The sequence below is a fragment of the Monodon monoceros genome, unplaced genomic scaffold, assembly GCF_005190385.1.
Source record: "Monodon monoceros isolate NGI ecotype Baffin Bay Population unplaced genomic scaffold, NGI_Narwhal_1 Super_Scaffold_5, whole genome shotgun sequence".
Lineage (NCBI taxonomy): Eukaryota > Metazoa > Chordata > Mammalia > Artiodactyla > Monodontidae > Monodon > Monodon monoceros.
The window spans coordinates 85905909-85932384 of NW_021703782.1; the positions used below are offsets into that span (position 1 = coordinate 85905909).

General features: G+C 37.3%; 1 protein-coding gene across 3 annotated transcripts in view; it reads left to right on the forward strand.

Moving 5' to 3' along the window:
* The window catches only part of SLC44A1 (solute carrier family 44 member 1), a 212292-nt gene that overhangs the window by 85137 nt on the left and 100679 nt on the right, over positions 1-26476 (forward strand). For all 3 annotated transcript variants that reach the window (XM_029203110.1, XM_029203109.1, XM_029203107.1), the window contains exons 4-5: positions 11576-11712; positions 24423-24516. In XM_029203110.1, coding sequence (XP_029058943.1) covers positions 11576-11712; positions 24423-24516 — 231 coding nt within the window. The remainder of the gene's footprint in view (positions 1-11575; positions 11713-24422; positions 24517-26476) is intronic.

Here is a 26476-nt window from a genome sequence, read left to right on the forward strand (position 1 = left end):
TCTCTGGCACCTTTATCTGCATCAGATTGTTCACTGTTCATCTTTTTGGCTCTGAGCACGGCTTTGAAAGTCACCCCTTTCTGTGCCTCTTGTCACTTTTCTTGAGCTTCCCTGTGTTAGTGCCCCTCCCTTTGCCTCATAGCCCTGTTTTCATCTTTGGTGCATCTGTCCCCTTGAGTTCACTGTGTAGACAGATATTTCATTTAGATATCTCTCCTTTCCTCCCCTTTTGGGGATACCTTGCTATTGCATTTCAAGAATTTCAGTTTTAACTGAATTCATCTTTTTCTCTCCTTCGATAATTCCCAGAAACCACTTCGACCGTAATATATATTTATTTGTCTTAACTGCTGCCCTCTCTAATGTTTGTATTACAGTTTGGTTTGAACATTTTTCTCCCTTCCCCTAAGTTTTAAGTTCAAAGCTCGCTTCGGCTGCTTTACAATTCTCTTTGCAAATGTGTTCTCGGGATCATGCTGTGTGCGTGTTGTATAGGCCAGTGCCTGCAGGTGTCTGGGCTGTTTGATTTGTGGGGTATTTTTCTCTTGGTGCTTCTCTTCTCTCATTCCCACTTTTGCTATTTTAGTCATTCTAGTTCCTCTAAAGAATGGGAAGCTTATATCAAGCTGTTTTTAAGTTATTACTAGGTCTAGTAAAAGATTCACTGAGGATAGCAATGAAAATTTGCTTTTAACTTAGGTTTATAAATTATCTGTGACAGTGGTTCTCTGCCCTGAAAGGTTGGGGCATAGGAACCAAGGCATGTAATTAGAGTTGCCTAAGATGCTTTCTCAAAATTCATATGCCCCATCCCTTTCCCATCCATTTGCCTGGTGGCAGAGCGGAAGTAGGATGTTTTAAGAAATCTTTCTAGAATATTTTATAGCTTTTTACCCAGTATCTCTTGCCTCCTCTCAGTTAAAAAACACTCATCTGTTGATTTGTTATTAAAATCTGCCAATGCCATGATTATTTGAGAGTTGGTTGTTTCATTTCAAAAAAATAAAATTGCCCCATAAAGTTCGTTTTGTTTGAAGTGAAAACTGAAACTAATCTAAGGATTTATTTACTAGGCTAAGGGCATTTTCAAATCAAAAGGCAAGAAAGTGCAGTTTTAATGAAGCCTAAATTTGTCTGTTTAATAGAAGCACTTTTCCTACTCTGTAGATATTCAGTTAAATACCAATTAGTTAAAATATAATTACTTATAGACATGTTGCCATGGATTGGATGAACTTCAGAATGCTGGAAACAATATTCAGAGTTAATATAGAACAGTTAAAATTATTAATTGTATTTGTGGGAAATATTTTAAGGATAGAGCAGATTGGAAATAGAGTGAAACTCAGAATCAGGAGGACTAGGTTTGATTTCGTAACTCTGACACCTACCTACTAGCTCTCTTGGGCCATGTAGTTAGTCCCTACTACAAAACTGAGTTCATCTCTGTTTTGTCCTCTGTGGAAGGTTAAGACCTCCATCTCATAAAGTTGTTGTGAGGATCAAATAAAGTCATTAGCGTGACAGTTCCCAGCACCCAGACATTCAGTAAATGTTGATAGAATCTAAATCTAAGGCCTACAAATTATTTTAAACATTGTGTGTGTCCACATGTGTTATGGGTATATGCATTTGAATATGGGAAATGTGTAGGGAATTAAGTTTATTGTGTTCTTAGACTGTGGAGTTGGGTGACTTTCGAGTTTAATGACGTGTATGTATATGAGTGTAATTCCTGAGGATACCATTTAAAGTTATTTTTGTAGTTCTGTTGAAGCAGATTCTTCTGAACCATATACACAGGGTAAAAAAATGTGCAGTGTTTTACAGTATTACAGTCATTGTAGAATTCTTCTTTCCCTCTTAATGTTGTTCGCCTTGTGCTAGATCAGTTCTGGAGACCTGCTTAGTTCTTATCAAGGCTAATGCCCTAACAGTCATGACTGCACCTACACAGATTTTTCCTCCAAATGAAAGCTAAATACTAATATTGTAGTCCTGTTTTATGTCCATATCAGAAGGTGTTGAATTTAGTGCCTTACTATGAAATGTAAATTTTGTGAAAGGCAAGTCAGTTTCTTAATGATATGAATCACTGAGTATATACTGCCTGTTAGATGCTTTATGTACGTTGTCAATAGCATTACAACAAATAAAGTAGGTGGTATGCAGTTTTACAGGTAAGGAAACTGGGGCTCAGAAGGATAAATATAGCTATCTGCAAGACCCTGGAAACCTCTGGCTTTCTCTCCTTTTCCCCAAGCATGTTTTTTGTTTTTTTTAAACTGTCAGGAGGTTCTCCAGATATTTCTTAAGGCATTGCTCATCACAGTTAACTCCTGTACCCCATCCCAGTTCTGCTGTCCACACCCTTCGCACCCCAAGTACATACCTAGAAACACACAACACGATTGTTGTGAGGATAAATGAGTTAATATGTATAAAGGGTTTAATACAGTGTCTGGTACATAGTAAGTACTCAGTAAATGTTGGCTACCATTATTTTCATTGTTAATAGTATTATTATTATTAGTGGTGGTGGTAGTAAATGATTCAGTGGTTCTAGGACACCTTCCTCAAAGACCAGCATGTTCCGTGCCTAGTGGCTGGCTTGAGCAGTTCATTACACAAGGTCCCAGGCATGGGCATGCCCAGTAAGATGCACAGGATAGATGGAGGGAGAGTTAGTAAGGGAATGATTGTTTCCACACAAAGGGTGCCAGAAAGTTTTCTCTGTGCCCTAGATCCTTTGTTGTTAGTGAATCCACTTCCAAACCACATCTTCCTGCCTGACTTCTTTCCTTTCCTTTTATCTACGGAGAACATTAATGGTGTTGGAATTACTGACAGAGTTGCAAAAAATTCATTTTTTTTAGTTTGGTGGTTTGTAGCTTATTCTTGGCCTGCATGCTGGGTTCCTGGTCCCCAGCTCCATTGAAGTGTTCAGTGGTTATTCCACCTGCAAAGGCCTTCCTGGTCTGTCATAGCCACCACTCCCAACTTTTTTTTTTCTGTTTAATTTTTTCCCTGATATCCCTTTATATGATCCATCTGAGCACACATACTGACTTTATCTTTTTGCTTTTCAGTTTTCTCACCTAATTCTTGTATTCGATTATATTTCCTGATTTGAATCATATTTTGTAAAGCAACAGAGTTTAACAGCGTGAGAAAGGTATTGGAAGATACATTATTTTATAAAACTTTCCATGGACCCAGTAGAGTAGAACCCAGGGCTGGAGGTTCTTTAACTCTTATCTTGGGAGAAAGTATCCCTACTTGTACTCTCTCCCTGGATCAATAATATTAGACTTTGTTTATCTCAGTTAAGAGTGTTTGGCTCTTACCTTCTCTTTGGACAAATGATAACATCTGCAATCTTTGTCATCTCTTCTACCTTTATAACATTAAAAAAATGTTTTAGTGTAATTTCTAATTAATTTTCTCTTTCCTAAAATATAAACGTACAGGAAACCAAACATAATTTAGGATTTGGGGAGTATTTTTTTTAAATTTTATTTATTTATTTTTGGCTGCGTTGGGTCTTCGTTGCTGTGCGTGGGCTTTCTCTAGTTGCGGTGAGCGGGGGCTACTCTTCGTTGCGGTACATGGGCTTCTCACTGCAGTGGCTTCTCTTGTTGTGGAGCACAGGCTCTAGGCGTGCAGGCTTCAGTAGTTGTGGCGCGTGGGCTCAGTAGTTGTGGCTCGTGGGCTCTAGAGCGCAGGCTCAGTAGTTGTGGCACACGGGCTTAGTTGCTCTGCAGCATGTGGGATCTTCCCGGACCAGGGATCGAACCCATGTCCCCTGCATTGGCAGGCGGATTCTTAACCACGGGGCCACCAGGGAAGCCCCTTGGGGAGTATTTTGTTTATATGAAATGGACATTTTTAGAAAACAACATTTATTATTATAGTCATCTCAACTCAAAAGTAATTGGCACTCATTCTAGAAAATAAGAATTTTTTTTAACATCTTTATTGGAGTATAATTGCTTTACAGTGTTGTGTTAGTTTCTGCTGTATAACAAAATGAATCAGCTATATGAATACGTATATCCCCATATCCCCTCCCTCTTGCATCTCCCTCCCACCCTCCTTATCCCACCCTCTAGGTGGTCGCAAAGCACAGAGCTGATCTCCCTATGCTATGCAGCTGCTTCCCACTAGCTATCTCTTTTACATTTGATACTGTATATGTGTCAGTGCTACTCTCTCACTTCGTCCCAGCTTACCCTTCCCGCTCCCTGTGTCCTCAAGTCCATTCTCTACGTCTGTGTCTTTATTCCTGTCCTGCCCCTAAAAGTAGAAGAAAAAAATTAAAATCACTTTATTCTAATATCCAGAGATGACTGTAGTTGAACTGGTGGTGTATTTTCCTCTAGTCTATATTCAACTTTATATATTAAATTTTATATAATTTTATAATGCATTTTTATAATTATATATTCATTAGCTCAAGTTTATATGTCCTTTAAAAAATTTTTCTTTTACTAACACCAGAACATTCAGATGAATCAATGAAACAAAATAGGGAACATAAACCCATATCCTCTAGTGTAGAAGAGTGACAACATGCTATGAACAGGAAATAATATTTTAAAAACAGCACTAGGGGGCTTCCCTGGTGGCGCAGTGGTTGAGAGTCCGCCTGCCGATGCAGGGGACATGGGTTCGTGCCCCGGTCCGGGAAGATCCCACATGCCGCAGAGCGGCTGGGCGCGTGAGCCATGGCTGCTGAGCCTGCGTGTCTGGAGCCTGTGCTCCACAACGGGAGAGGCCACAACAGTGAGAGGCCCGCGTACCGAAAAAAAAAAAAAAGCCCTAGGATAATTAGTTAATTACTTAGAAAATTAAAGTAACATCTTTTCTCTCTTTTCTGTACATCAAATTGTATCTATGAAACATTTGATATGAGAAAGGGAAGCTACTTTTTGAACCATAAAAAAGTAGTGAACTAATTACAAAAATAAAACAGAAAAGATTTGATGGCAAAAATAGAAAACTATTTCAAAGTGACAGTTGGCAAATCATGAAAATACTTGTATCAGCCTTAACGTAAATTTAATACCCTTAATATACAAAGTTTTTATGATTCAGCAAGTAGCAGAACACCTCAATTTTAAAAACAAGCAAAAGATACAAAAAAAATTGAAAATACAAATGAACAATATATGAAGCAATGTTCAAATTCATCAAAAATGCAACTAAAACAGTAAGATATTTTTTACCCATTAAATTTTTTTTTTTTTTTTTTTTTTTTTGGCCCTGCTGCATACCTTGTGGGATCTTAGTTCCTCGACCAGGGATTGAACCTGGGCTCTCGGCAGTGAAAGTGAGGTGTCCCAACCACTGGACTACCAGGGAATTCCCTTTCTTTTTCTTTTCTTAATTTAAGTGTAATTGGCATACAACATGATGTTAATTCCAGGTGCACAGCGTAGTGACTTGATATTTCTATATATTACAAAATGAACACCATGATGAGTAGTTACCATCTATCACCTGTACAAAGATATTACAATAATATTAACTCTGTTCCCCATGCTGTACGTTTTGTTCCTGTGACTCATTTATTTTGTAACTGCAAGTTTGTACCTTTTAATCTCCCTCACCTATCTCACCCATCCCCCACCTCCCCCAGCCCATCTGGAAAGCACCTGTTTGTTCCCTGCATCTATGAGTCTGTTTCTGTTTTGTCATGTTTGTTCAATTGTTTTGTTTCTTAGATTCCACATATGGAATCATATGTGTATTTGTCTTTCACTCTCTGACTTATTTCACTTAGCATAATACTCTCTAGGTCCATCTATGTTGTCACAGCTGGCAAGATTTCATTCTTTTTTATGGTTGAGTAATATTCCATTATACATACATGTATATAACACATCTTCTTTATCCATTTATCCATCAATGGGCACTTAGGTTGCTTCCATATCTTGGCTATTGTGAATAATGCTGCAAATGAACATAGGAGTGCATATACCTTTTCGAATTAAGTGTTTTATTAGTTTTCTTTGGAAAAATACCCAGAAGTGGAATTGCAGGATCGTATGGTAGTTCTATTTTTAATTTTTTTAGGAACATCAGTACTATTTTCCATCGTGGCTGTACCAATTTATATTCCCAGTAACCGTACACGAGGGTTCCCTTTTCTCCACATCCTCGCCAACACTTGCTACTTGTTGTCATTTTGAGGATAGCCATTTTGACAGGTGTGAGGTGATATCTTATGGTTTGGGTTTGCATTTCACTGATGATTAGTGATGTTGAGCATCTTTTCGTATCCCTGTTGGCCATCTGTATGTCTTCTTGGGAAATTGTCTGTTCAGGTCCTCTTCCTATTTTTTAATTGGGTTGTTTGTTTTTCTGATGTTGAGTTATATGAGTTTTTTCTATATTTTGGATATTAGCCCCTTATTGGACATATCATTTGCAAATATCTTCTGCCATTCAGTAGGCAGCCTTTTCATTTTTTTGATAGTTCCTTTGCCATGTAAAAGCTTTTTAGTTTGATGTAGTCCCATTTGTTTATTTTTCTTTTGTTTCCCTTGCTTGAGGAGACAGATCCAAAAAATTTGCTAAGACCAATGTCTAATAGCATTTTTTAAAATATCTTTATTGGAGTATAATTGCTTTACAATGGTGTGTTAGTTTCTGCTTTATAACAGAGTGAATCAGTTATACATATACATATGTTCCCATATCTCTTCCCTCTTGCGTCTCCCTCCCTCCCACACTCCCTATCCCACCCCTCTAGGTGGTCACAAACCACCGAGCTGATCTCCCTGTGCTATGCGGCTACTTCCCACTAGCTATCTATTTTACGTTTGGTAGTGTATATATGTCCATGCCACTCTCTCACTTTACCTCTGTTATCTTCTAGGAGTTTTACAGTCGGATCTTACATTTAATCTTTAATCCATTTTGAGTTTATTTTTGTATATGGTATGAGAAAGTAGTCCAGTTTGATTCTTTAGCATGTGGCTGGCTGGTTTTCCTAACACCGTTTATTGAAGAGGCTGTCTTTTCCCCAGTGTATATCCTTGTCTTCTTTGTCATAGATTAACTGATCATAAGTGCATGAGTTAATTTCTGGGCTCTCTGTTTTGTTCCATTTTTCTATTTGTCTGTTTTTGTGCAAGTACCACACTGTTTTGACTACTGTAACTTTGTAGTACAGTTTGCAATGAGGGAGCATGATACCTCCAGCTTGTTCTTCTTTCTCAGATTGTTTTACCTATTTGTGGCCTTCTGTGTTTCCATACAAATTTTAGAATTATTTGTTGTAATTCTATGAAAAATGCCATTGATATTTTGATAGGGATTGCATTGACTCTATGGATTGTGTTGGGGAGTATGGTAATTTTAACAGTATTAATTCTTCCAGTCCATGAGTATGGTGTATCTTTCCATTTGTGTCATCTTCAGTTTCTTTCATCAGTGTCTTAGAGTTTTCTGAGTGTAGGTTTCTAACCTCCTTGGGTTAGATTTATTCCTAGGGCTTTTTTTTTTTTTTTTGGATGCAATTGTAAATGAGATGTTTTCTTAATTTCTCATTGTGATAGTTTGTTGTTAGTATATAGAAACATAACAGATTTCTGTATATTAATTTTCTTATCCTGCAACTTTACTGAATTCATTGATGAGTTCTAATATTGATAGTTTTTGGTGGTGTCTTTAGGATTTTCTGTATATAGTATCGTCATCTGATATCAGTGATAGTTTTACCTCTTCCTTTCCAGTTTAGATTCCTTTTATTTCTTTTTCTTGTCTGATTTCTGTAGCTAGGCCTCCCATGTTGAATAAAGTGTCAAGAGTGGGCACCCTTGTTTTGTTCCTGATTTTAGAGGAAATGCTTTCAGCTTTTCACCTTTGAGTATGATGTTAACTGTGGGCTTGTCATTTATGGCCTTTATTATATTGAGGTATGTTCCTTCTATGCCCACTTTGTTAACAGTTTTTATCGCAAATGGATGGTGAATTTTGCCAAAAGTTTTTTTCCACATCTATTGAGATGACCATGTGATTTTTATTTTTCAGTTTGTTAATGTAGTGTATCATATTGATTGATTGAGAGATGTTAAATCATCCTTGCATCCCTGGGATAAATGCCATTTGATCATAGTGTATGATCCTTTTAACGTCTTGAATTTGGTTTGCTGATATTTTGTTGAGAATTTTTGCATCTATGTTCATCAGTGATATTGGCCTGTAATTTTCTTTTTCTGTGACGTCTTTGTCTAGTTTTGGTATCAGGGTGTTGCTGGCCTCATAGAATGAGTTTGGAAGCATTCCTTCCATTTCAATTTTTTGGTATAGTTTGAGAAGGATAGGTTTTACTTCTCCTTTAAGTGTTTGGTAGAATTCACCTGTGAAGCTCTCTGGTCCTGGACTTTGGTTTGTTGGGAGTTTTTTGATTACTGAATCAATTTCCTTCCTGGTAATCAGTGTATAGATATTTTCTGTTTCTTCCTGATTCAGTCTTGGAAGATCGTATGTTTCTAGGAATTTATTCATTTCTTCTAGGTTGTCCATTTTGTTGGCATATAATTGTTCATAGTAATCTCTTGTGATGCTTTGAATTTCTGTGGTGTTAGTTGCAACTTCTCTTTCATTTCTGATTTTCTTTATTTGGGCCTTCTCTTTTTCTCTTGATGAGTCTGGCTAAAGGCTTACCAATTTTGTTTGTCTTTCCAAAGAACCCACTCTTAGTTTCATTGATCTTTTCTATCATTTTTTCGTCACTATTTCATTTTATTTTTGCTCTGGTCTTTATTATTTCTTTCCTTTTATTAACTTTGGGTTTTGTTTGTTGTTCTTTTCCCAGTTCCTTTAGATGTATGGTTAGGTTTTTTATTTGAGATTTTTCTTGTTTCCTGAGGTAAACTTGATCACTATAAACTTTCCTCCTAGAACTGCTTTTGCTGCGTATCATAGATTTTGGATTGTTGTATTTCTGTTCTCATTTGTCTCCAGGTATTTTTTGATTTCCTCTGTGATTTCTTTAGTGACCCATTGCTTGTTTAGTAGCATATTGTTTACCCTTCACATGTTTGTGTCTTTTGCAGTTTTGTTTCTTATAGTTGATTTCTACCAACTATGGTCTCATATCATTGAGGCCAGAAAAGATGCTTGATATGATTTCAGTATTCTTAAATTTATTGAGATTTGTTTTGTGGCCTAGCATGTGATCTATCCTGGACAGTGTTCTATGAGCACTTGAAAAGAATGTGTATTCTGCTGCTTTTGGATGGGATGTTCTTTATATATCAGTTAAGTTCATCTGATTTAATGTGTCATTTAAGGCCAGTGTTTCCTTATTGATTTTCTGTCCATTAATGTAAGTGGGCTGTTAAAGTCCCCTACTATTCTTGTGTTAATAATACAATCAGCAATTAACAATTAATAATACAAGAAACTGTGTCAATTTCTCCCTTTGTCTGCTAATATTTGCTTTATGTGTTTAAATGCTCCTGTGTTGGGTACATATGTATTTACAGTTGTTATATCTGCTTCTTGGATCAATCCCTTGATCATTATATGGTATGCTTCTTTGTTTCTTGTTACAGTCTTTGTTTTAAAGTATAATTTTCTCTGTTCTAAGTATTGCTACCCCAGCTTTCGTTTGGTTTCCACTTGTATGGGATACCTTTTTCCATCCCCCCCACTTTCAATCTGTATCTGTCTTTAGATCTGAAGTGTGTCTCCTGTAGGCAGCATATAGATGGGTTTCATTTTTTTATCAATTCAGCTACTCTATGTCTTTTGATTAGAGAATTTAGTCCATTCACATTTAAACAATTATTAATATGTGTGTACTTATTCCCATTTTGTTAATTGTTTTCTGGTTGTTTTTGTAGTTCTGTTTTGTTCCTTTCTTCTTCGTTTGCTCTCTTCCCTTGTGATTTGATGACTCTCTTCAGTGTTACGTTTGGATTCCTTTCTCTTTTTTGTGTATCTATTATAGATTATTGATTTGTGGTTATTATGAGGTTCATATATAACAACATATTTATGCATGATTATTTTAAGTTGATAATCTCTTAAGTTCAAAGACATTCTAACAAGGAAGGTGCAGTTTTAACACCCTCTTCCCCCTGCAGTGTTTAATGTTTTTGGTGGATGGACATGGGTCCTGGTATGGCTGACAGTGGGTTCCAGGGGGTCTGGGGCTAATGTCAGTCTGCTGGTGGGCAGGGCTGGTTCCCAGCATGGGTGGCTGCAAAGTTTGGTGAGTCTTGGGGCGGGTGCTAGCCTGCTGGTGGATAGTCCTGTGTCCCAGCATAGCTTACAGTAGGTCTTGGCCCTCTGGTGGGTGGGAGTAGGTCCTGGGGTAGCTCTCTATGGTGCCTGGGGCTGGTGTTGGCCCATCGGATGGAGAGGTTGGGTCCCTGCATGGCTGGCTGCTTGTCCTGGGTGGGGGGGCGTCCTGGGCCTGGGGTAACCAGCTTGTGGGCAGGTAAGCCCCTGGTGCTGATAGGCTAGAGGGAGGACTCCAAAATGGTGCTTGTCAGCACCAATGTCCTTGTGGTGGAACAAGTTCCCCAAAAGGGCTGTGACCAGCAATCATGTCCCCAGGTGGGTTGAAATTGCCTCCTACCTGTCTAGGAGGCTCTCCCAAGATCAGTGAGTCTGACCTAGACTCATTTCAAATTACTATATCTGTGCTGGGTTTTGGAGCATGTGAGATTTTGTGTGTGTCCTTTAAGAGTGGAGTCTCTGTTTCCTACTGCCCTCTGACTCTCCAGTGTGCAAACCCTGCTGACCTTCAAAGTCAGATGTTCTGGAGGCTTGTTTTCCTGGTTCAGGGTCCCAGGGCTGGGCGCCCATATGAGGCACGGATCCCTCTCTCCCTGGGGAGAACCTCTGCAATTGTGATTATCCTCCCATTTGTGGGTTGCCTACTGAGAGGTGTGGATCTTTCCTATACCACGTCTCCACCCCACTGTTCATCTAATTGTGATTCCTTCTTTATATCTTTAGTTGTGGGAAATCTTTTCTGCTAGTCTTCAGATCATTCTCATCAATAGTTGCTGTTGTAATTTTGGTGTGCCCATAGGAGGAGATAATCTCAGGGTCTCCCTACTCAGCCTTCTTGGCTATACCTTGTATATATCAATATATGTTCATTTTTATAATGATACACTTTATATATGATTATATATTCATTAAAGTTTATGTTTAAATTATAATTCATGTTATATAACAGTATTTCAGTAATTTGGGGGATACAACTTTGTCAAAAAAAATAAAACTGAAGTTAGTTATTTAAAAAAACTAAAATAGACAATTTTGATTATAAAATACACATTTGCAAAATTTTAAATATTAGAAAAATAGATCATGAAAAATATGAGTCCCGTATTTCCTCCATCCCCACTGTTAACAGTATGTTTATAAGCAATTATTTTTTTAAAAATTCATGTTTGATTAGATTTGTGAAATGTTTGTTCATCTATGATTAAATTTGTGAAGGGGAAATGAGATGTTCTTTGCTCTTAGGTTTATTCAAATATGCAGTGAACCAGACTGTATTTTGTGAAGTAATATCTCAATATTTTTCTTCATGCTTTAGGTACGTGTTCTTTTTGGATCCATGCAATCTGGACTTGATAAACCGGAAGATCAAGTCTGTAGCACTGTGTGTAGCAGCATGTCCAAGACAAGAACTGAAAACCCTAAGTGATGTTCAGAAGTTTGCAGAGATAAATGGTGAGACAGTAGGCCATCCAAGTCTACAGTCCAGTCACTGTTAAATATTGTGTTTGCCTTTCAATATAAATTTGTCCTAGCATTAAATAAATCATCAAAGAACCTTAGAAAGAAAAAGAGAAGTGAAGGTGCTTTTGGACTTCCTTGATATAAATTATTATAGTCACCTAGAGAGCTTGTTGAAACTCTAGATTCCTAGGCCCCACCCAGGGAAATTCTGACTGTGTAGGTCTTTGGGCTCTGGAAATTTGTATTTTTTACAAATGTTTCAGGTGATTTTGATGTTGCCTGTTTGAGTATTTGGGAATTATTAGACTACTCTATGGGAAATTTGTGGGGTTTTTTCCCCCTCTTCCTAAGTATAGGTTAAAAGTATTTCAATTAGTTTATTTTATTTTTACCCCTGGATGTAATATATGTCTATGATAGGAGATTTGAAAAGTTCAGAAAAAAAAAATGAAGTAAAAAGGAAAATTCCAGCATTTTTCAAATTTTGTGTTTTGCTTTTTTAATTACACATTATGTCTTAACCATTTTTCGAAGAAATAAGTTTTGAGAAACTGAGGTTAAACATATGGGAATTCCCTGAGAAAACAAGCATAGTCAATTTCCTGAACTCTAGCTCTCTTTTCTTGGGTTGCTAATCTCCAGGTGCTATCCTCAGCTCCATATGACTCACAGCATTTCTCTTCAGAGAATTTTTTTTTTTTTTTTTTAACCTCTCTTCGTGGAGGGCTGCATAGTGATAGTCCTTCAAGCCTGTATTTTTCCATGGGGTTTCCCATTTGTATTTTGTGTATAAGAATCCTCAGAGCCGCCTCAGTCCTGCCCAAACTCACAGGCTAGTTCTAGCCTTGGAACAAGGGCTGACTCAGGCATCCACCTGGTGTAACTTCTGGCTGGGTGGAGAAGCACCCCGGGGACATAACTATACACATACCAGCATGGCTCCAGAGTGTTTCAGGTGGGGGTGCTAGCCTTCTGAGGGCAGAAGGACTGCAGCCTTCCAGACTGGCAGTATTCCTGTCCCATTGCTACATGCCCTCCACATAAGACAGTAGGAAGAACATGGGATTGATTGGGATCTGGATTCTACTTCTGCTTCTGTCACTGATGGGCTGTATAACGAGGGACAGAAGGTATAGCCTCTCTGAGCCTAGATTTCCTCAACTGAAAAAAGGTAGATTTAAAATAATGCCCCTCTCCTAGGTTGGTGTGAGGATTAAATGAGATGATGCATGAAGAATACTGGGCACTCGGTGGGCATTGAATAAAGAGGTACCAACTATTCTTTAAGATCTCATTTTCTAGTCCCACATGATATCCTCACATGTGTTGATTTGCTGAGTCTAATACCAGAACTATCAGCTCTGTCATTATCAGGTTTCAGGGATGGATGAGTTATTCCTTTAGCGTTTTCCTAAAATATTAGACAATGTGAGCATATGTAGTGTACTCTGAGAAGTGGTATCATGGAGTGGTTAATAGTAGAGACTCTGGAACTAGATTATCTGGGTTCAAATGTTGGTCCTGCTACTTAATATCTGTGAGACCCTGGGCAAGTTACTTAATCTCTCCATGCCTCAATTTCCCCATCTATGAAATAGGGATAATATTTTTACCTAAAATACCTCATAGAGTTGTTATGAGGAGTTAATACATGAAAAAATCATTAGAACAATGTTTGGCTAATATAAGTTGTTAAAAAAAAAAGTGTTGGCTACTGCTGTTACATCATCATCGTCGTCATCATTATTATTGTTATTATTATTATTCTACCAATGAAATGTAATACTCTTCCTGTCTCCAGTCTCTAACTTCTAGTGCCCTTACATACTGCTGCCATATTAATATTCCTAGAGCTTCAATCATGTTAATCTCTTATTCAGAAATCATTGGTAAAAAAAATAAAAGTCTATATGTCTTACCCTGGCATTCAAAACTATGATCTAGTATTGAACTAACGTCTAACAAGTTCTCTTGGATGTACCAGATGTGTCTTGGTCCCTTGAACCTGACATATTATCTGGAGGGCCAGAAAAGAGCTAGTTCCTTGTTGGCTGTATTGCCTGCTCTGATGATCCACTGGGGAGAAATGCTCCATGCTGCCCTGCTTTTATGCTTTGTTTCCAGGCCCCTATCCTGGGTGAATATGATACCGAGTATGGCCTTAATAGGCCCTGATAAGAAGCCCCTTCTGGTGAGTTTTGCAGCTTTGTATTACCCATAGTATCTTGCACAAAGTGGGTGTTCAGGAGTATTAATGAATAAACATTATTTCAGAAAACAGACCTCTTAGATTGGTGCCTAGTGATAAAGGCACCCTTAGGCTTTTGAGGCAGCTGTTTGCAAAATAAGTTAACAGATTAGGCATTTTCAAAGGTAATAATAATGGCAGCATCAAAAGGCATGGCGATGGAGGATGGAGAAGATAATAATTTTAAAAAGCAAATAGAAAACTATAAAATTGTAATAGAGAGAGAGCCTTTGGTGTAGGGGCCTAAACACTTTAACAGCAACCCTAAGTTGAAATTTCTGAATTTCTCAAAAGAATCTATATTGTTTTTTGGATTGGTGACTTAAAACTGGAGGTACAAATTGATTTGGAAGGAGCAGATAATTTTTATTATTATCTGTGTCCATTTGTTGTTGCAGCTATATTTCTGTTAGAAAATACACAGTTCTTTGACCTCAAATATATAGCTCTCAGTCATTAATTTCAGAGAGGTATATCTTTAAAAGATAATTTAGGTTTAAGTGGGAACTTTCCAAATCTGTAAGAGAATTGTTAAACGTCCATGAAAGAACCCTAATGCATGAGAAAACTGCAAAGGTCCTAAAAGAGAACATAAGGGAAAGCTTCCTTATATTGGATTTGGCAATAATTTCTTGGATGTGAACCAAAAGCACAGGCAACAAAAGAAAATGTAGATAAATTGAACTCATCAAAATTTAAAACTTCTGTGAGTCAAACACAATCAACAGAGTGAAAGGCAACCCATGGAATGGGAGAAAATGTTTGCAAATCTTTGTATCTGGTAAGGGGTTAATATCCAGAATATATAAAAAACTCTGCAACTCAACAACAAGTAGAAACCTACAACCTAATTAAAAAATGGGCAGGGCTTCCCTGGTGGCACAGTGGTTGAGAGTCTGCCCATGGAATGTACAGCACCAAGAATGACCTCTAATGTAAACTGTGGACTTCTGGTGATTATCATTGGTCATTGTAGTTTTATCAGTTGTATCAAACATACCACTCCAGGGTGAGAATGTTGATAATGGTGGAGGCTGTGCATATGTGGGGGTATGAGGTATACGGGAAATCTTTTTTTTTTTTTTAATTTATTTTATTAATTTTTTCTGTGTTGGGTCTTTGTTTCTGTGCGAGGGCTTTCTCCAGTTGCAGCGAGCGGGGGCCACTCTTCATCACGGTGCACGGACCTCTCACTGTTACGGCCTCTCCCGTTGCGGAGCACAGGCTCCAGACGCGCAGGCTCAGTAGTTGTGCCTCACGGGCTTAGTTGCTCCATGGCATGTGGGATCCTCCCAGACCAGGGCTGGAACCCGTGTCCCCTGCATTGGCAGGCAGATTCTCAACCACTGTGCCACCAGGGAAGCCCTATATGGGAAATCTTGTACCTTTTTCTCAGTTTTGCTGTGAACCTAAAACTAATCCAAAAAAAAAATTAAGTCTTAGAAAAAAATAGATTGCTATATTACCCAGAAATCCCACTTTTAGAAGAATTGACAATAGGATTTCAAAGAGATATTTGCACACTCATGTTCATTGCAGCATTATTCTGCCAAGAGGTAGAAGCAACCTAAATGTCCATTGACGGATGAATGGATAAAGAAAATGTGGTATATATCAATACACACAATGGAATATTAGTCAGCCTTAAAAAATAAGGAAATCTCGGGCTTCCCTGGTGGCGCAGTGGTTGAGAGTCCACCAGCTGATGCAGGGGACACGAGTTCGTGTCCTGGTCTGGGAAGATCCCACATGCCGCGGAGTGGCTGGGCCCGTGAGCCATGGCCACTGAGCCTGCGTGTCCAGAGCCTATGCTCCACAACGGGAGAGGCCACAACAGTGAGAGGCCCGCATACCGCAAAAAAAAAAGGAAATCTTGTCATATACTATAACAGGATGAACCTTGAGGATATTATGCTAGGTGAAGTAAGCCAGTCACAAAAAGACAAACACTGCATGATTACACTATATGAGGTATCTAAAGTAGTCAGATTCTTTAAAGGTAGAATGGTGGTTGCCAGGGGCTGGGGGGGAAGGGGAAATGGGAAGATGGTGTTCAATGGGTATAGAGTTTCAGTGTTGCAAGGTGAAAAACTTCTGGAGATCTGTTGCACAATAATATACATATAGGTAAGACTGCCATACACTTTAAAAAATGCTTAGGATGGTACATTTTATGTTATGTGTTTTTACCACAATCTTTTTTAAAAAAAGAAGGAAATCCTGACCCATGCTACAATATGGATGGACTTTGAAGATATTATGTTAAATGAAATAAGCCAGACACAGAAGGACAAATGTATGACTCCCCTTATATGAGATACTTAGTCAAATTCACAGAGACGGAAAGTGGAATGGTAATTTCCAGGGGCCATGGGGAGAGACGAATGGGAAGTTACTGTTTTACCTATAAAGAGTTTCAATTTTGCAAAATGAAGAGCTCTGGAGATGGATGATGGTGATGGTTGCACAACAGTGTGAATGTACTTAGTGCAACTGAACTGTACACTTAGAAATGGTTAAGATAGTAACTTTTTTGTTATGTGTATTGTACCACAGTTTAAAAGTTCATGAAAGAGAAGGATCCTGTTTAGGGTAGTAACTTTTTTTTTCTTTAATTAGTTAATTTATTTTTGGCTGCATTGGGTCTTTGCTGCTGTGCGTGGGCTTTCTCTAGTTGCGGTGAGCAGGAGCTACTCTTCGTTGTGGTGGTGTGAGAGCTTCTCATTGCGGTGGCTTCTCTTGTTGCGGAGCACGGGTTCTAGGTGTGCAGGCTTCAGTAGTTGCGGCACGCAGGCCCTAGAGCACACAGGCTTCAGTAGTTGTGGCATGCGGGCTCAGTAGTTATGGCTTGCAGGCTCTAGAGCATATGCTCAGTAGTTGTGGCGCATGGGCTTAGTGCTCCGTGGCATGTGGGAACTTCACCGACCAGGGCTCGAACCTGTGTCCCCTGCATTGGCAGGCAGATTCTCAACCACTGCGCCACCAGGGAAGTCCCTGGGGTAGTAACTTTTTTAATGATAATTTTAAACCTTATTTTAAAATGCAAGGTAAAATAACATTTTTCTTGCCAGAATGAAAAGATAATATAAATCCTTTTCAGAGTTTTAAGTTTCCATGACAACGTTTGAAGGTACTTTTTAGCACTTAACCATCCATTCATGTGAACTTTTATTACCTTTACAAACTATTTAAAATCTTTATAAGGAAAAGCTCTTAGTTCCTGTAGTAATATAAGAAATGCATTTATTAGGCAAATAATATTTCCTCAATTCTTTGTTTCTTTTGGACAAGAAAGAGGAGATGTTTTCTTGGACACTTCAGTTCGTGTAATGCTTCTGTCAAATATGTCTGACTAGAATAGAAAGCTTGGAAGAAATAGCTGGAAATTAGATTAGTTATGTGAAGATGCTGCCATATTACAAGGAGCTTTAAAAGACAGGCAGAAGATTTCAGATGAATATAAAAGTATAAGTTTTAGTACATGAATTGAGTGGTAGGTGTATAAATGTGCATTTTATTATTTTGGTTCATAGTTTATATAGACACAAATCATAAATGTATGATGCTAGAGAATAAAACAATTTAACAATTGCCTTTAAAAAATTAGAGTTGCCAAATACCATAAGGACTCAGTATTAAACTTCTTTGGTTCTTTGTTTATCATCTTGCTACAGTGGTGCATGAGTTTCCTGGGGGCAGGATCATGCTCTATTCATCTCTGAATATCTAAGCCCTAATATAGGACCTCACATAGCAATTATTCATGTTTTTTGAAAGCATAATAGACTGAATTTCCCTCTTCATCTCTATTGCCACTTAATAATTTCTCATTCTCTTAACATACTACCCTTTGCTCAATTCTGTATCCATGTGAGTTGCCACCAACAGGCAAATTGTTTAGCTTCAGTCTAACTAGAATTGCTGTGAAATCAGTTCTTTTTATTCATCTCTAAATAATTCATCTTATTCATTCATTTATCTCTCTTATACGTACTCTCCAAGGATTATTCATGCCTTTTATTCTCTTAAGCTCTCTTGTTCTTCCTCTTTCCTAACCTTATGCCCTACAGAGGAAACTAAAACCATCTGGTGAGAGCTCCCATCTGAGTTCTTATTTTCAGCAGAGCATGAACCCAGCAATGTTTCTTCCCTCTGGTTTCTGATGAAGAAGTTTCTTTCCTCCTTTATTATCATTATTTTGGAAAACTCAATAATGTATACATTGTAGGGGGGAAAAGAATCAACCTCCCTCTGAAACTAACTTCAGCTTTACATGAGACTTTCATCTCAGCCCAGCCAGACCATGACAGGTGGTGAAGGGAAGGGAACATAATGCCTGCTCAGATGTTCTTCCCCTTCCTCTCCCCCTTCCCTAATTCTGGCCCTACCACCACCTCTGGCCTGTAGTTCACCCTTCACTTTATTCCACTGTCCCCGTTGTTCAGCATGGGCATCTGAGTCTGAATAGGTAAATCAGACTTAAGCCCTGCGTTTTGTTTCAACATACCATTTATTGGTACCTACTTTGTGTCATGCACTGTGGCAGATGCTTTACATGTCATTTTATTCTTTCCACATGCAGTCTAAATTCTAAACAAAAGTTTAGAAATGAGAATAACCTGTAGGTTGGGGACTGGCTGCACGTTCTCAGTTGGTGCTAATATTTTACATGGAATTCCTTATTTTCTTTTGTATTACTCTTATCAAACTATTGTATCAATATTTATTTTGTTTTCCCTAACACAGTAGTAAGATGACAGAATTCTTATTTTCCTTTTGTTTGTGTCCCATTTATAGCATTCCTATTTAAGAGTGCTTCTTCAGTGTACTGTATTTTGTATAAATTCTGAGAGCTTTATGACCTGCCAATTGGACCATGTTCACATTTTGAGTAGAGCCATGCAGCTTGGTGCTTTCTCAGTGATCACTGCTGAATATCATGAAAGATTATGTGATCCATTCGTATAAGATTTATGAATACTAACAAGCCTTTTGATTATCATTATCTGGTTGGTAAGTGTAGAGTTAGTATGAATGGATGACCAGATTATTACCCTCTTTTTTTACCTGGCAGTAACACTATAACTTAAACCACAGAGAGTATGTATTCTTTTTGGCCACAGTGAATCAAAAGATTGGTCTTGATATAATTTATAAATGAATGAAACATACAACCGTAGCAACTGATTTAATTGCCTCCAAGTCAGAGACCAGCAAGGGAAACTTGATTGTTAAAAAGGGGAGGAAAAAATCCTTAAATTTAGTAATGCAATTTTAACTAATTCCTTTATTCAACAAATAACTAATTATGTGCCAGAGAGACAAAAACAAGGTACAGTCCTCTCCATGTTTAAGGAGCTTGCATTAGAGTAGGCAGTCAAACTTCTCTTTGTCCTCCACAATACCTAGTAGAAGTCTTGTACATAGATGGCCAAAGTTAATTCACTCAGCAAATATTTCTTGTGTGCCTACTATGTGCCAATAGTGATTGACAGGTGATGTCATATCTACAGCTGGTTAATGGTGCTTCTTGGGAATTGCAAATATGTCCATCCTTTTCACTGGTTACTAGAAATTGAAATTGGAAAATTGTCTTGCTTTCTTCTGGCATATAAATATATAATGCTTTCCTAATTAGAGAGAAAGGGGTTAAATTAATTAAACTTCTCATAGCAATGTAATTTGTTTTTCATAATGCAAACTGTTCTGCATCAAAAGATTTTCTTTTTTATTTTTAATTTGATTGATTGATTGTTGGCTGCATTGGGTCTTTGTTGCTGCATGCAGGCTTTCTCTAGTTGAGGCAAGCGGGGGCTGCCCTTTGTTGCGTTGCATGGGCTTCTCATTGCAGTGGCTTCTCCCGTTGTGGAGCACGGACTCTAAGTGCACGGGCTTCAGTAGTTGTGGCACATGGGCTCAGTAGTTGTGGCGCACAGGCTTAGTTGCTCTGTGGCATGTGGGATCTTCCCGGACCAGGGGTCGAACCCGTGTCCCCTGCATTGGCAGGTGGATTCTTAACCACTGCGCCACCAGTGAAGTCCTAAAGCACGTTTTTTAAGGACTATTTTTTTCTCTTTGTATATCCTACAAGTATTATTAAGATAGCAAATCAAACAAAATTTTTAAACAGGAATTAGCCTCCAACTTGCCAATTCTTTGTTTCAAATAATTTGATGTTTTAGACCAGTAGATCTTAACTAAGGGTGATTTTGCACCTGCCACTGCTGCCCACCCCCCACCCCCCCCCCCCCACAAGGACATTTAGTAGTGTCAGGAGACATTTTTGGTTGTCACAGCTGGGTGAGAGGTTACAGGGAGGCTGCTGGCATCTAGTGGATAGAGACCAGGGATGCTGCTAAACATCCTGCAAATGCACATGACAGCCCCATACAACCAAGAATTGCCCAAGAATTGTATTAATACCATGGTTTAGAAATCCTGTTTCAGATTGTACTTTGTAGTCAATGTTGAAAAGCATATATCATTATATATAACATGTAACACCAAACTATAAGAGATTAAAAGTAGTTATTTCTGTCTGTTTTATTTACCAGATGGCTTTTGAGTGCTGTCTGTATGCCAGGAGATAGGAGTTCCAGATATTTTGAAGGCATAAGGTCCCAGTTCTCAAAGAGCTCACATTCTAAAGATAGAGATGATATGTAAACTAAAAAAATTATAAAATAATATGCTAAGTTTTATAATAGAGCTAAGAAGTAAATAGCTTTGTTTGGGTGTATCAGAGAAGACTTGACAGAGGAGGTAAAGCTTGAGTAGTTTGTAGAAATTCTGCTCAAACTTGGAACACTCATTCAGATGCTAGTTAGGAAAGGACAGCCCAAGCAGAGGGAACAGCATGTGGAAAAGCCTGGAAGTTTGTGAAACAGCAAGAATTATAAGTTTATTATGCTTAAATGAGGCTGGAGTTTTAGGAAGAGGCCTGCCTTAGGAGGGCCTTGAAGCCAAGGAGTTTGGAATTTTCCTGAGGGCAGGGATGTAATACAACTAATGCCCAGTTTACAGAAATCATTCTGAAGGTTGTATACAGGATGGAGTTAAGAAACCCTCTGAGAGAATAGTTTAACTGACCCAAGAAGAGATCGTGATGGTCTGAAATAACACAGAAAGGATCTGATTGTTGGGACTTGGTATCTTGAATGTTTTGAATAGTGTGGGAAGACGTAGATGGAAGATGTAGATTAAGAAGATATAGGATGACTTCCACACTTCATCTTGGGGATTTTATGGGTGGTGGAACCATTAACCAGGGTAGAATTAACACGGGAGGAGACAGCAGATTTTAGAGAGTGGGTGATGGAAAAAAATGTTTTCAAACATGTTATCTTTGCCGTATCTGTGGACCATATGTTTTTTGCCCAGGAGCTTATTGAATACGTGTCTGATTATGATTATTAGAAAAGACACAGAAGAAGCATTGTAGCCTAGGAGTGAAGAACTCTGTTTCTTAGTAGTTTGCCAGTGATTGCTTAAAAGGCCTTGGAAGTATGACTTATTTTTTTCATCTGTAATGTTTGGAGCATGGCGATGGAAATATACCTCTTAGGGGTGTTGTTATAAGTGATAGTGAGCTAAAGAATAAATAATTGACTATTAAAAGGCATTTGATATATTGTAGTAGTTAAACATTCTGGGGACTATAGCAACTGTTTACCAAGATAAATGTTTATATACCCATGTTAGGTTCCTAAGATCACTCATTCTGATGGCCTTTGAATAACACTGGCTGAATTGCATGGATTGCCTCTGGTGTGGTTTAGATAAGCTTTTGTTTTTTGTTTTAGACTTTTCATTACTCTAGCATGGTTTTTCCCTGCTTTTTGCATTAGAAGAAAAATGTTGTCTTGCTGTTTATAACCAAACATCATATGTTTATACTTCTACTATTAAAAAATAATAAAATAGATACTACCTTAAAAGAGTTCACTAAAAATGCATTAGCTAATAAACATGAAAAGAAAAACAATTGTAAAACATTGGCCATTTCTGGGTTGTTTTAATGTTCTTCATTGAGGCTTCTCTGTCCATGAACCCTTTGAGCAGGAAGCAATATAAGGTTTCTTCTGATTGTTACTACTAACACATTGTAAAGATCTTTTTTCTTTAATCTATTTAGTACAGGATCTATTTAGTACTGGCCTCTGTCCCAGAATACCATCAGAGATAAGGCTATTATCCTTTCATTGAGCAATATCCTGGGAAAGTCTTTATAAAATTGAACTCTGTTGCACCTGCTGACCTCCTTTTTTAAATGAAAAAAGGGTGGGGATGGAGATTATGTTCACTGAATTCAGATGGAGCAGGGTGTTTGACAGCACTGACACAATATGCTTTAGTTAGGGCCTTTTATATTGTGCAAATCGATTCCATCTTGGACTCTGAAAGAAGTAAGTTGACAATTCAGATCAGGAAGTTGATGATCACGTTGGGTGCTCTGCAGTTATTGGCACAGTTGCTATTTTTTCATGAGCAATTCTATCATAGGACTTCCAGTTATTTTAGAATTAATCTAAGATGTTTGCTTGCCATTGCTGTCATATTTTCTCTAAAATTGCTATAAATAGTATCTAGTTGCATTATCTTTAAACACAAAAGCCTAATTTTAGAAGAGTTAGATGCTTAATATTCATGTTTAACTTAAAAAAAAGAAAGTCATTAAAATGGAAGAGAATGATTGAAAACAATTTTAGAAACTTAGTTTTCTATTGAGTCTATCTTAAGAGCTGAAGAAACTTGAAGAACAGTGCCATGTAACTTTCAAGTATCTCTTTTAAAATATTTTACACTGTCAAGTTACTTGAATTATTTTTATATAAAATAGATGCTACATGTATTTATGTAAATGTGCTATTAAGGCCCACGTATTCAGACACTTAGCAAGTTGGTTGCTGGTTTAGGGGCAGCATTACTGAATTAAACGCAGGTTTGTGGCTTTCTAAAAGTGCTTTTGATTGAAAGGACCAGATATAAATGAAACAAATCTCCCAATTTTGTTGTCCCAACAAATCTTTTTTTCTATATTCCCTTCTAGTTCCTTCTCACATCCTCACATGATGTTTCCATAATTAATCCAATGTTAAAGTCTGCCTTCACATTATAATTTAAACATCTTCCATGGTGATACAGTGCAAAATCTCATTATTGCTATGATATAAATGCAAAGCTGTTCTGTTTGTATTTAATAATGAAGTATTTGACCAAATTAGTAACCTCGTAAGCACTTCAATTAATGAAATACAAACAGTTTACATGATATAATGTAGTAGGTCTCAGCAAAATTAGAACTAAATTTAACAGTATCTGTTGTACAATGAATCTTACAGTATTCTAGTTGCTGTGTTATAAAATTAGCAGGTCAGTTAAATAAGACTTATCAAAGATAGGGTGTACTATATCCATTTGAATTTTATGTATTATTTAGATATATATTAGCCATATAGTCAGAGAATAACCAATCTAGGACTGAATTTAAGCTGTTTTAAACTATCTGAAAACAGGGAATCCTTTGATCAATTTATTGATTTTATCAATTAATTCAGTTTATTTACAGTTACTGTTTCCTGCCTTTTAAATAAGGAAAAAGTAATATATTATCTGAATGCATATGTGCTGTATGCAGTAATTTTAAATATTTAGTAATGGAGAGCATCAGAAGGAGAGATGGCATATGTAGCTGAAGATGGGTTTCGTAGTCAAAGAGATCTAGGGTTTAACCCCAGCATTACTGGCTTAGCAGCTGTGTCACCTTGGACAAGTTATTTACCTTGTCTCTTAGCCTCTATTTTCTCCTCCGTCAAGTGGGCTTAAAAAGGCCTGCCTAATGGAGTTATAGTAAATAATATAATTTTTATATATGTTGAGAGGAGAGGCTCACCCCACTGCATAATAGGAGGAAAGGCCAGGTCCTCTATCTATCCCAGCCCTCCTCTTGGCGTGGGGAAGAGAACCAACCTCAGGAATGGGCTGCTTTCAGTCTAACCCTCAGAAGCACTGGGGCTGGCAAAAACTCTTGGTTTCTTCAAGAGGATATTTTTATCATGTTTCTTTGGTTCTGTTGTTTGAAGACATTCCTAAACACAGTTTGGTCAGTTACAATGAAAAGTTGACTCTTTATTAAAAAAAAAATATGTGTATTTGTATGTCATTTTGTATAGGGCCTGATATATGGCACTCAATAAAAGTAGCTCTAGTACTTATTGTTATTACCCTTAATATTATTAATTAAAATTTATATATAAGTTACCAGAGAAAAATCTGTTTCAACTGATTGAGAATTGATACTATAGACCAAATCAGACTTTTATTAATTCTATAATGTTTGAAAGTTATATATGTTGAGTTAATATTAACCAATAAAATAAAGTTAAAGTGAATTAATAGAAGAATTTATTCGGACTCTGTTCTGCTAGCTAACATATAGCTTTTCTTTCAACAGGCTCAGCCCTATGCAGCTACAACCTAAAGCCTTCTGAATATACTACATCATCAAAAGCTTCTGTTCTTTGCCCCAAACTGCCTGTTCCAGCGAGGTAAATTTTATTGTATTTTGTTAACTTGTGACTTCTGTTTTTGTAGGTAGATTTTTAACTGTATGTTTTTCTGAGAAAAGAGTCACTTGATGATACCTGTTGCCCAGTTTCAGTACTTTCACAACAGAATTTTAAAAGTAGTAATAGAAATGACATTGTGAATTTCACATCATTTTAAAACACACACACACACACACACACACACAGGCAAACTACTTTTCTCGTTCTCAGCTATTTTAAATTTCTTTTGGGGGCTCACTTTTTTTTTTTTTAATGCCATAGTTTTTAAGTATACAAAGCTGCTGAATCATTATAAAACCCACAACAAAATTGGAAGCCAAGTCTCACACTCTCCGAAGATTCTTTGAAGTTGGCCATACTTACTGGTATTATTTTAAAATTTTCTTTGTAAGTTTAAAAAATATGCCAATGATTATTCTCCATAGTTTATTTCAAGCTCTATCCTTTAGGTACATTCTCTATAGTAAGCTGTTTGTCTTAATCAACAAACATTTATTGTTAAGTACCTACTGCGTGTAATGGATGCAAAGATGAAACAAGAAATGTTCTTTGTTTGGAAGGATCTCACAGTAGTTTTAAGTAAAGCAAATTTTAAAATTATAAATTGATTTTTTTTAAAAAGGAAATAAATTCTCAAGCATTGTGGAATATATCCTCAGAATTAGGTATATAGTTTTTGGAGCATGTCTGATCTTGAGAACCTTAACATATATCACTAACCATGTATGACATGAGTATTTCCCGGGAATATTGAATCAAAACCACTTTTTACTGTATCTCAGTATGTTATACCAAGCTATTACTTAAAATTCTTATCTTATGTCTCCTTTCCTTCAACTTGCTTATGGGTGTTACTTGTGCTTTATTAACTTGAATTTGAAATTTTCTGTTGAAAAGACGACAAAGGATATATCAGTTTAATTGATTTCCAGCTCTTTTAGTCAAGTTGCTATTGAAATTAAAATTTAAAGCCTACAGACATAAAAATAATGGGACTGTTTTAAAAGATACTAAGTAGGAGGGACCTACAAATTATGGGCTTAGACCAGTAGGTAGGGAAACTCCATTCATGAAAATTGAGACTATTAGGGAGGCTGAGACAGTAAAGAAAGGAGGTTCTCTGAATAGAGAAAATTATCAATGTAAAAACAAGAAAAGCTCTGTTCTCTATTCAAGCCTATTTTAAATGCATACTTTGAGTATAGAGTCACTATTTTAAGGCATAAGTATATTATAAAAGGATAACCAGAAAGCCGTGGTATGAGAATGAGGTTGCTCTGCTCTAGTATAATATGGGTGGGCAGTTCACACTTCAAATCCTCCGGCACCTCTGACCTCTGACTCTACCATGTTGAGGACTGCCTGTTCCTGGTTATACTGGGTGATCCAGTCTTGGCTGCACACTCATGGACGTCTCACATACAGCATCCTAAGGGCATTCACTAGGAGACAAAACGTAGTATTAGGGCCTTGGGTTTTAGAGATGGACAGGCTTGGCTTCTAACAAGGTTATCCACTAATGTTTTAGTAATCCAAGATGCAATGATGAACCTAAACCATGTGAAAACCGGCTATGTACTATATTTATATTGTATTTAAAGATCCTCCCATCTTACTTAGTAGTTCACAGTCTATCACTTTTGTCTGAACTCACGTTGTTGGAAGGTAAAAGAGAAGCAACAGTTGATAGAAGGAAGGCAAATCAAGATCTTGTAAATATCATCATCTGGTATTTGGCAAAGTGAAAGGATCAAAAAACAAGAATAAATTTGTTTTCATAAAAAACTTAGGGCACTACCCTGTTTCACACACAGTGTTAGGTTAGATACCAAATCTCCAAAGATGAGTAAGACCTAGTCTCTGTCCTTAAGAAACTCTGTCCTTAAAAAGAGTAGGGACTATGCTTTGATTGACTTTTCTATATGCACCAGAAGACCAG